The sequence below is a fragment of the Oryctolagus cuniculus genome, chromosome X (genome assembly GCF_051225735.1).
Source record: "Oryctolagus cuniculus isolate XC-2025 breed Fujian yellow rabbit chromosome X, ASM5122573v1, whole genome shotgun sequence".
Taxonomy (NCBI): Eukaryota; Metazoa; Chordata; class Mammalia; order Lagomorpha; family Leporidae; genus Oryctolagus; species Oryctolagus cuniculus.
The window spans coordinates 87,006,824-87,017,884 of record NC_142888.1 but is presented as its reverse complement, the minus strand read 5'-3'; the positions used below and the strand labels follow the sequence as shown (position 1 = coordinate 87,017,884).

General features: G+C 40.3%; 1 protein-coding gene across 5 annotated transcripts in view; it reads left to right on the top strand.

Annotated features, from left to right (window-relative positions):
- Nucleotides 1-892: 892 nt before the first annotated feature.
- Nucleotides 893-11,061, top strand: part of NRK (Nik related kinase) — a 142,410-nt gene continuing 132,241 nt past the window's right edge. For all 5 annotated transcript variants that reach the window (XM_089324192.1, XM_070066759.2, XM_008272834.5 and 2 more), the window contains exons 1-2: nt 893-1,636; nt 8,675-8,740. In XM_089324192.1, the coding sequence (XP_089180318.1) occupies nt 1,580-1,636; nt 8,675-8,740 (123 nt within the window). In that variant the 5' untranslated portion in view covers nt 893-1,579. The remainder of the gene's footprint in view (nt 1,637-8,674; nt 8,741-11,061) is intronic.

The following is an 11,061-nucleotide window of genomic DNA, read 5'->3' as shown; positions in this document are numbered from 1 at the left end:
AGAGAGTAATTGCAAAAGTTTCAAAAGCGGGTCAGAAATGGTGAGCTCACGGTCAGTGGGAAGAATTATTCGGATAAATCCTAGATGAGGTATAAAAGTCTTAATTAACAAAGAAAGGAACAGGAAACAAACCTTCCACTTTGAGTTCGGACCCCCCCCCTGGGGTTCCGGTGCGCAGAATGCAGGCTGAGCTCCAGGGAAAGTGAACCGCTTTGGGGCATTTTCTGAAGTGCTGTTTGCAATGCAAGAGCTTAGAGTGCGGTTAAGTTTTACGCACCGACTCTCTTTCCCCATAAACGCTACAAGGGGCGCCTTAATTTTCAAGGCTAAGCATTTCTCAGATTCACTTGAAATGCACGTCGGAACCCCTGTGCTCTGGGTGAGGGGTTGAATGAGCGAATGAATGAAAGCCAGTCGATACGCTGCAGACTGGGGCGGACGAAGAAACTTTGCGCTTTGCGAATGCGGCGTCTGTAAACTTAGGATGGAGCAGCAGAAACTGCAGACATTCTGTGTCTTTCAGCGCTAAGCACCTGTGAACAGGTGCGGCTGCCAGTTAGCGGCTGGGTCTGGCATCAATTAGCCCTGAGTCAAGAGAGATGTGGCCCGCCTCGAAGGGACTTCGCAGCGGCTCTGTCCACTATACCCTACCCTCAGCTACTAGTAGCTTCGAAGGCTGAGCTGTGTGGCGGCCCTGAGACGCGCTGGGAGCCCTCCTTTCCTTACACAGAGACTCGCCTAACTCTGATCCCTAAAGTGGCGGCAAATGGCTCGGTTTCTCTTTACATGATGCGTCTTTACAATCGATGCAACAAGAAAATCGGGATGTGTGTGTGTGTGTGTGGGGAGGGGTAGCACAAAGAGAAAACAGACAAGTAGAAAAGTCTCAAGTGTTTCTCGGGAAGACGAGGCAGCGGGCTGTTTGGACTGTGGCAAAGTTGTGGGGCCCAGACTGGGAGCGGCGCGGAGCGGGACCGGTTTTCCGGGGCTGGCAGCTGCCTGGAAAAAGTTTCCTGTGGAACACTGGCCGGCGGGGGCGGGGGCGGCGGGCGCAGCCGCGGACCCAGGAGGGGGCGGAGGCCACGAGGAGGCAGCTCCTAGACCGTTATAGTCCTTCAGCACCTCCTTGGCCCGCGGGCCCCTCGCCTGCGTCCTCGGCGTGCGGCTGCCCACCTGGCGACGTGACGCTGCACCAATCCCCTTCCAGCGGCCGCCGGCCCCTCGCCTCGCACCGCCCCCCTCCCCACCCTGAAAGAGGCGCACCCTGCCGGGGCAGACGCTGCGCTCTCGCCGCCGAGCACCCCTCGGGCTTCTTCTCCGTCTCTGGGACAGACGCTCCTGCTCTCCTCTCGCCTTAGCCAAACTTGCTTTCCCGCCTCTCAGACTCAGGCTTCCCTGAACCCCTCGCTCCTTTCCCTCCACTTTCCCCTCCTCGATCCAGCTCCACAAACCCCTCTCCCCCACTCCTTTTGCCCGCCCTCTCCCTTTCCCTTTCCCTTCCACAACTCCTCGTCCACCTCCACCTCAGGCTCCCCGAGCGCGCCCAGTTCAGTCGCCCGCTCCCGTTCCTCTCGAAGTCATGGCGGGACCTGGGGGCTGGAGGGACAAGGAGGTCACGGATCTGGGCCACTTGCCGGTAAGTAGAAAACACCCGTGACCCCGTAAGTGCTCTCTTTTCTGCAGGTTCTGAGCCCCGGGGGAGGGAGCAAACGCGCTCAAGCCAGGGTAGACCAGGACTTCGACGGGCCCCTGGGCGCGGGAGCGCAGCTAGGCTGAGGGCATGCTGGAAAGGCGCCCCCTGGCCATGGGTGCTGGGCCAAACTCCACCGAAAAGCAAGGGCGCAGGGTGGTGTCGGGAGAGAAGAGGTGACAGTGGGCAGCTGCGGCTCCTCAGCTGCGGGACGATTTCTACACGTGGTCCACTTTGGCTAGTGGCGCTCGGGGTTCCTGTCCCAGCGGGGTTCCGGGAAAGGCCCCCAAAGCGCGAAGGCGCTTGGCCTCCCAAGAACAGGATTCCCTGCCCCACTGCTTGCTTCCTTTGCCAGGGTGGTGTCTACTCGCGGGGTGACTTTTACGTGACGACAGGCTAGAAAATTAACTTGTTGGAGTGTCACTTCTCTCACTTTCTAAAGCACTTTCTAAAAACCTTCTTATTCTCGCCAGAACAGTGTTCCTGATTTAGAGTGCGGGAGCGGGAGCATAGGAACTCGACGTCTGCTTGGGAAAGAAGTGAATTCTGCACACCCCAATTAAAAAAAAAAAAAAAGGCAATGTGCTGCCCAGCTATCCAGATTAACTTTTCCCTGTGATTTTCATTTGTGAGTTCTCTTTTTCCCGAATGCCCAGCTTTCCTACAGAATTGTAATTGATTGGTGAGCTATTATCGCCATCGTTATTAGTAGATGTATTATTTTAGCAGCACCGTTTATTTCATTGGCATCTGGTTTCTGGCTGATACTGGATCCCACCCAAATCCGTTTCTCAAGTTCCCTTTTTAGATTGGCATTTCATTCGCACCCCCTCTTGAATGCAAAGGGCCCCTGGACTCTCTGAAAGGGAAATAAGCAGGCACTGTGCTGGAATGATCTCCAGGCAACTATAGTTCAGGACAGTGGCCTCCTTACTTTGGGAAAAGCTAAATATTAACCTTGAGGTTATTTAAAGTCGCATTGCCTTAGCTTTATGTGTATATACATACACACACACACACACACACACACACATGGCATTTAAACATTGTGTTCTTACTGGTGACACAGGCCTGTCCCCCTCAAAACCAGGGCATTCCTAAAACTTCACCTATATAATTTCCCCTAGAATATTGTGTGTAGGGAGGAGTTGCTGATCCACATAGGTAACATTTAGCAGATAATTGTTGACCATTAACACACACACACACACACACACACACACACACACTTGTGCATGCACAAACTTCAATACAAACAGGTTGCATCACATATATTAGCATTGCCATTATTGATGCAACTTTAGAAAATAGAGTCACAGAAATTTAAAAAAAACTCCTTTTCCGGACTGTATGCACCCAGAATTCTTTCCTTTCAGTGTGGCTACATGAGATTTCTGGAATACAAGGCCTCAATTGGTGGTTTCCTTTCTGAACAGAACTTTCATATTCAGACTAGGTTTGCTCCCAAATATAAGAGTAAAATCAATGGATGAACTGTTACCCTCTTCCAGCATTCTCTGTGTATGGTGGGGGAAGAGGAAAAAACTAGGGTAGATATGTGAAACCACACATGGGCAAGCTGAAATAAACTCCTTTCTAAAAATGACTAAAGAGAGAAATGGAAAAGACCTCATAGAAATGATAGGGCAGGGAATTCCAAACCCAGGGAGAAAAAGAAGGAAAGTTTTTATTGCCACAAAAAGTGGGGGGAAATGGCCCAGACTAACTGACCTGGTCATGGCCCCTGGGCATAAGAATTTGGTGAGAGCCAAAGAGATCAACGGAAAGGCTGCAGCCTTCACATTGCGGTTCAGTGGAATAATGGTTTTCTTAAGGTGGGTCAAGGTGGAGAAAAAAGTGATACTGATTTGGAATGTGAGAGATGTAGGGAGAACACAGAAGATCAGGATGCCTGACCCTGTTTTACAGATTTCATGAGAGTCTTGTCAAGTTCTCAGCGTCTAATAATTTCTAGGTTTTTACACAGAAGCTACTTTGCCTCATTGTGGAGATGTTCGCTATCTGAGCAAATACTGCATAATTTTCCTCTCTCTGAACACCTAGGTGTCCAAATGCTAAGAGATCTGACAGAAGAGCTGCGGATTCTTTAGGATTTCCTTTACATCAAATTTTTAGAGGTGTGAAAGTCATTGTGGCTTTGGTCTCTGAGATGTATTTTAGTGACCGGTGATTTCTTTACATTTGACTTATTGTCTGAGTCTTTAAAGAAGTAAAAGTAAATGGAGAGGTGAAGTGATATCTGAGTCCACTGTCTCAAGTTTGTATTTTGATGCAAATAGAGGTGATAAAGCAAGCAAACTTTTATGTGGTGGTATTCCTTGCAGTAATTATCCTCCATAGGACTTACATGAAGGTCAGTACACTGGTATCTGTCAACACCAAGCAAACCAATTTGGCAACAGTTAGGCATTAAACTTTGGAGTTTCAAATTGAACAAAAAGAAGTTTGCAGACTATAGAAAAGTAATTAAATATGAATCTAGTTTAGGATGGATGCATCATGTGTTTTGTAGAGCTGGCCACAAGACAAAAATCCTGGAGAGAGGACAAGCTTGCTGTGCAAATTGGAATTTAAAAGAAAGAGCAGACAGTTTTTGATATTTTTGTTATTAAATAGATATTATTTTTAAGCCTAAAATAATCAGTGGGAGTGAGAGTTAGGAAAGAAGAAATAATTAGAAAATTATATAACTTTTACAGTTAAAATTTTTAACATTTATAGAATTATACAACTGCATAATGCACTTAAGTTAGAGATAAAATAAAGACAGCCAAGATTACTACCAGCAAAAAATAGGTTAATTCCATTATGTTTGTTAATGGGTTGTTGTATTTTTTCCCAATTTTTTGTTGAATAAATATTTTGTGCTAGTAATAAAACAAAGGGAAATCACAGAGATTTGTGGTTTGTCCATCCTTTTGCAAAGCCGTATGTCTTCATAAATAAAATTGCAATATATGATTATATTATATATATATATTTGCCCATTAGCAACACCTGGGAGTGTATATTTTCTAAATGAGTATTAATAAATGTATGTATATTTATATATAGTTATGTATACATTGTGTATATGCATAAATATTTTCTGAGTATGTCTATTGAATATATGTATATGTACACACACACATATGTATCTATATTTTTTCCTAGTATGTCTGTGTCACTCAATCCTTGGGATGGAAACTATTTCTTCATATCTGAATCTGGCATGTCTTTCACTATGATTGTCCCCTTTGCCTCTGTGCCCAGTATGGTAATGACATTCCTAAGGGCTGTGGCCTTGGTATTTGACACTGCCATGTGTAGTCCTAATCTATATTGGGGTCAGGATTAGACAGCCTATGAGGACAGTAGTGGCAGAGGTGATCTGAAATAGCACATGATCCAGAAACTATATTTGAGTTACATTAGGTTTATATTTAAATATAACAGCCAGCTCTCCTAGCCTTCCACCACCCAGATGGAGCCTGCTCTCCACATTTGGTCATAAGAAACTTCCCACTTGATCAAGTACCTTAGCCCCCTGTTTGGAAGCAGTTTTACCTCCCAATCCACAAGGATTGAAATACACAGCATATCCTCCACTGGATATGGATATATCCATATCCATGTAAAGGATCACCTTAGCACAACATTGTACTTCAATCCATTTTCTCAATAATTTTTTCCAATTTCTAGGGCTGTGGTTTTCATGTTAGTGCCCAAGAATCAAGAATTCTCTGGGGGATCTTGGGACCCATCCCAAGAAATTCAGATTTTATAATTCTGTAGCAGGCACAAGGAATCTGTATTGTTAACATGAATTCCCAGAAAAGAGTCTCATGTAGGGAGGAGTCTATGCAGTCCACAGTTGGAAAAGCACTGGCCTGAAGGAAGAAATTTTTCTTTTCTAAACTCTCCACTTGAATTGTGAAACTCATTTTTCTAACTACCTCTGAAATTCACTCTGGCACATACCTTGTCACATCCACCATTTTCAGGTTCATTATCCATAAACTCTTTTCATATATCACTGTTTGTAATATTAAAAATAAAAGAAGAAAAGGCTCTGCTTTTTCGTTCTAGGTACTATGTAATCTTTTCTTTTTGCTGTTTGATTACTGGAATACAGTCTTTCCTTCTCCTTTACTGTACTAAATTTAAAATTTCTTGCTACTCGTTTTCACCATCTTTCTCCTAAATCTCGGCCATATTTGGTTCTATCAGATCAGCCTCTGCTTTGAAAGTCTCTCCCTTGACCAGTAAACACTGCCTTCTAGTGGTTCTTTTACTTCCTATTACCTCTCCACCCTGTCCCTTATTAAAATTAGCCATTAAGGGGTTCATTCTTTCCCCACCTTCTAGAATTCAGAAGATAGAAACAATTCCAAAGTTGGGGTTTCAGACTTTTGCACTACAGTAGATAATTTAGATATGTAGAAGGATAAAAATATAAAGTGTCTGAACAGTTTATGGCTCAAAAATATTTTAAGACTTAGATTCTTATTCTTTTGAGAAAATGTTTACCAATGAGAGTTTCTCCTTCGGTGACCATTTTATTCATCCAAATGGGACATCAAAGCATACAAGACCCCCAAATAATCTACAGGTTGATCTGGCAGTCATGCATACAGGCGTCTTTCCTCTTGTGCATTTTGCATCTCATGGTGGCAGTGCAGAGAAGAGGATCAAGTAATTATGGGAACCTTGGTGATGTGGACCTTTCATTTCATAGGAACCAAAGGGAGGTTATTCCTTTTCAATGCTTCCTTCCTTAAGATCACACAATAAACTGGCTGTCATTATATGTGGAAAATATGAGAAACTGGGTACGGCTAGCCTGGTAATGAGTATTTTTACTTCCCTCTTTTTCCCACTTTGACAGCTGTTTAGTCTTAAGAGATACCAGCATGGATGTGAGAAACAAAAAATACTACATAAAACTGATGAAATCAATGCAATATTATAATACATGAATACCAAGTTGAACTGCCTGTTCGAACAAAGAAAATTTAAAAAATATTTTATTATATGTGTGCATGAGAATAATTAAGATTGTTTATCCATTTATGAACTGGAAAAAGTTCCCTGACAACATGAATCTACTAACTCCCATGAAGTAATTTTATTATCTCAGTACCTTTCCTTTGTGTCTCTTTTGATTAATTAGATACTTGAATTCAAATCTGAGTAAGATATTATGACTGTTGTGCTTAAAGCTTAAAAATAAATCATATATATAATAAAGTAATCCTCTATCATATGGGTTTTTTTTAGCTAAAATGCAGGCCTTAGCTATAACAAAAAATAACTTACTATTAGAAATTAACTAACATGTTTGGTTTTCTTGATAGATGGCAAGAGCCTGTTTCTCCAGAATTAATATCTCAAATAAATCCTTCAGCGATATCCTTCAAAGAAATATGCTAACCTGATAAAGTCGTCAAGTTGGTCCTTAGTAACTCCTTGATGGGCCAACTTTTCTGCATATATCTTTTAATCATAACAAAAGTGATATGCTTAATATCAAGAGTACTTCTACAACCAAGTTTTAGTTTGTAAATCCTAAAACTTATCTTAAATAGCTTTTACATTTTCATTGGGGATATATTCTCTAAATTATTTGCTTTTATTGATAATCTGGTCTATTTTGACATTAACTTGAATGATCACTTGGAAAAGTAGACTGCTTGGCTGCTGCATTGTTTAGCAAAGGTTATATTAATCCAAGGGAAAAAAAATCTGTGTTTCAGAATGATGCAATTAAAATTTTCCTATAGAATTAGAGAGCTGGGAAATCACCTAAGACAACGCCTTCATTTTATATATGTGAAAACTGAATCACAGAGAGAGTAAATAACTTCCCCAGAGTTATATGGTTAATTAATGGCAGAGTTATGGCTAAAGCTAAAATTGTTTTACTATTGTTCAATTGATTACTTGGTGGCCAACACAATCCTGGAGCTATGTCCTTTTCCTGTGATAGTTTTGCTGGATTACACAAATATCACACCGATTTTAAGGAATCTATACTTTAATTCATCTATGTGGCATACACTTAATAGTTTTATTTTCTGATTAGCTTGCATTTATCAAAATGATAAAAGTATTTTCAAACAGGATTAAACAACATTTATGTATATAAATGTGCTTTCTCTAAGGCATATAAATTTCCAAGAATTTGCCAATGCTTTTACCATTTTGTGTATGAATTGGCATCTATTCATACCTCATAAAAGTTTCCCTTTTCTAAAATAGAAAAATATACTGTCAGATTAAAGGTTCAAGCAGTGATAAAATTCAAGAAACCATGTTTGTGGTGAACAAGAAAAGGTTACCCGTATTTAAGGGAATGATAGCTGCTTGAGAATGAAGATAGACTATCTTTAAACATGTATTTTGTTTCCTGTGATGCCATGTTTAGGCTTACGTGACAGAACACATCAGTTTGCACCATGAAAAGGTACTCATTTGATGTAAAGACTAACTTTTTAAAAATGAAACTTTTTTGATGCTGTGATCTTGCTTTGTTATTCATATTTAGAGATGGCGTTTTTTTCTTCAGAGTTGCTATAGTAAATATAAGTAAGTCATCTAGACTTTGTATTCAGTCGTCCTTGCTATATGTTGAACTTCTGCCTTTCTGGTTAGCATTCAAAAAGTGAATATTAAAAGAATACTTTGATTATTTATTTGATGAATAAATGATGTTATCTGTATTCTAATTATTTTTTAATTTCATCCTGATCATGCTTTGTTTTCCTTCATTGAATGCATTTTACAGTTTTATGGTAATTAATTGCACAACTGCTTAATGGCCATACCATTGTTTCTTTTTAATAAGTGACTATACTCAGACCAGGGAGATCCTGACATGTCAGGTCTTTTGGTAAATGACATTTAGGTTCTTCCTCTATAAGACAACAAGGCAGATTAGAATTTCCCCAGGAAGATGGACGGTCTTTTTCTACTTTTTTGCAGGATCCAACTGGAATATTCTCGCTAGATAAAACCATTGGCCTTGGTACTTACGGCAGGATCTATTTGGTAAGTGGAGTTATATTATTTATTCATTCCTCATTTTTTAAAACAACAACAATAATTTTAGGTCACACATTCACATTGCAGCTAAAATAATGCCAGAGCACAGTGTTTCACTTTGAGAGAGTGATCAAATTAAGGTATTTAAACAACATGTAAAATTATTGTTTATTATTGCATAAATAATGGAATAATGAATCTATAGTGAACCAATCAACACATATCTAAAGATTATTAACAGAAAACTAATAAATTGCCAATAGAAAAGGCCATTAATTCAAAAAAGACACAGCCAAATAAAAAGATCACTTGTTTTATATTATATACCCATGTCATTCTTACTACTTGCATTCACCTTTAAACTGAATGCTATAAAAAGGAAAGTTTTCATAGCATTCTGTCTTACACTGTGTACATGAGTATGTACAAGCAGGTGATAAAGTTTGCTGATGACTCCAACAAGAAAAGTCTGTAGCTATTGAATGATTGATTACTTATTAGGCACCAAGTATCTTATGTACTAGACACTGTGATCTTTGAGAATAAAATGATGAACAAAACAGACCAGGTTCTTGCTCTTCTGGGGCTTGTGGCCTAGAAATGTATAAGTGTGTTTGTGGGAGGGGAGCTGTGGGAACCCCCTATATTACCTAAGTAAGCACACAAATAACTTATAGTCACAATTGTAATGTATAATCTGAAAGAAAACATAAGTGATACAAAACATAGAACTGGAGGCTTAATTTAGATTGAATAATCAGAGTGAATCTCCCACTCCCTGGGAAGTGACAGTTGAATTGATACTAAGAAGTTAAATATGCAGTAACTAAGCAAAATTGTGGTGTAGAGAATGACATTAGTGAATTCTAGGTAGAAACAGGGGCAGTGTGAAGGGCTGGCTTGGAGTTGGGGTGCTTGATTAGCCCTATCACCTTGATCAGGTACCCTTTCTGCACTCTCTAATATAGGGAGTTGACATTTTTATTCAGTCTTATACACTATATAAGGTTCTGTAAATACACAGCGTTCCTCTTTCCCAGGCCTGTCCCCAAAAACCCAGTTACTTTCCTTAGGCTGGTCCCTATTGCAGACTCATCACAGATCCTCTACACATAGGTCCTTTAAAAGTGTCCTGGTGTAAGCTTTGAGGAAGGGACTCCTTTTAAATTCAAATAAGGGCTCCATCTGCTTGCTAAGCCTTCTGTCTCTGGGGCTACCGGTGCCTGGAAGGGGCTTCTTTTCTAATTCACAAGTGGAGTGGGGGATGCTTTTTAAACTTGATACAAAAGCATCTTATAGCATAGAACTTGAGTAGTAGAAATACCACGTGAACATATCCTAAAATCAATGAGAACATTAGTGAGTATAGGGAACAACAACAAAAGTTTATTTTTTTTTCTCAAACTATTTTGACCTTACCTATTAACAGAATCAGTAAGCTATAGACCATTCACAAGCAAGTATATTGTTTGTACTGTCTCAATTGTATCATGTACCAAATGATTAGTTAACATTTATGCGATCTAGGTCAGTTTTACCATGTTGTATGCAGATACATATACCTTACACATAGAAGATATTCGTCTTCTTTATGGCACATTTACAATCTTCATGGCTCTGTACACATTTGAATTCCTGAGGGGTTTGTGTGTGTGTGTGTGTTTGTATACTTCTTCTGATTCAAAGGTATAGTGCCTTCTCTACCACATGTTGTAAATAAAAACCTCAGAGTCACATAAGGTAAGATTAGAGAGAAGGTTTCTTGCCATTGTTCATCGGGAGGGGGATGCCATAAGAAGAAAAAAGAATTTACATAGGAAAAAGGTAAGTTGTGCATGAGATTTCCTTTTCTTAAAACTCAGAGTTTATATATATATATATATATGCACACACACATATATATTTTATATATACTATATTCAGTAAAATTAAGTTAAGTCCTAAATGTATACTTTTCTGAGTTTGGACAAATGCATATAGTCATGTAACTACCACCACAATAAAGATAGTCAATACATCTTTTTTTTAAAGATTTATTTTATTTATTTGAAAGACAGAGTTACAGAGAGAGGTAGAGACAGAGAGAGGTCTTCCATCCGATGGTTCACTCCCCACTTGGCTGCAACGGCTGGAGCTGTGGCGATCCGAAGCCAGGAGCCATAGCAGAGAGCTGGATTGGAAGAGGAACAGCAGGGATTAGAACCAGTGCCCATATGGGATGCCGGCGCTTCAGGCCAGGGCTTTAACCCACTGTGCCACAGCTCCAGCCCCTCAATACATCTTAAGTTAATCACAATTTACCTTCAAAGAATATTCTTTCACTTCAC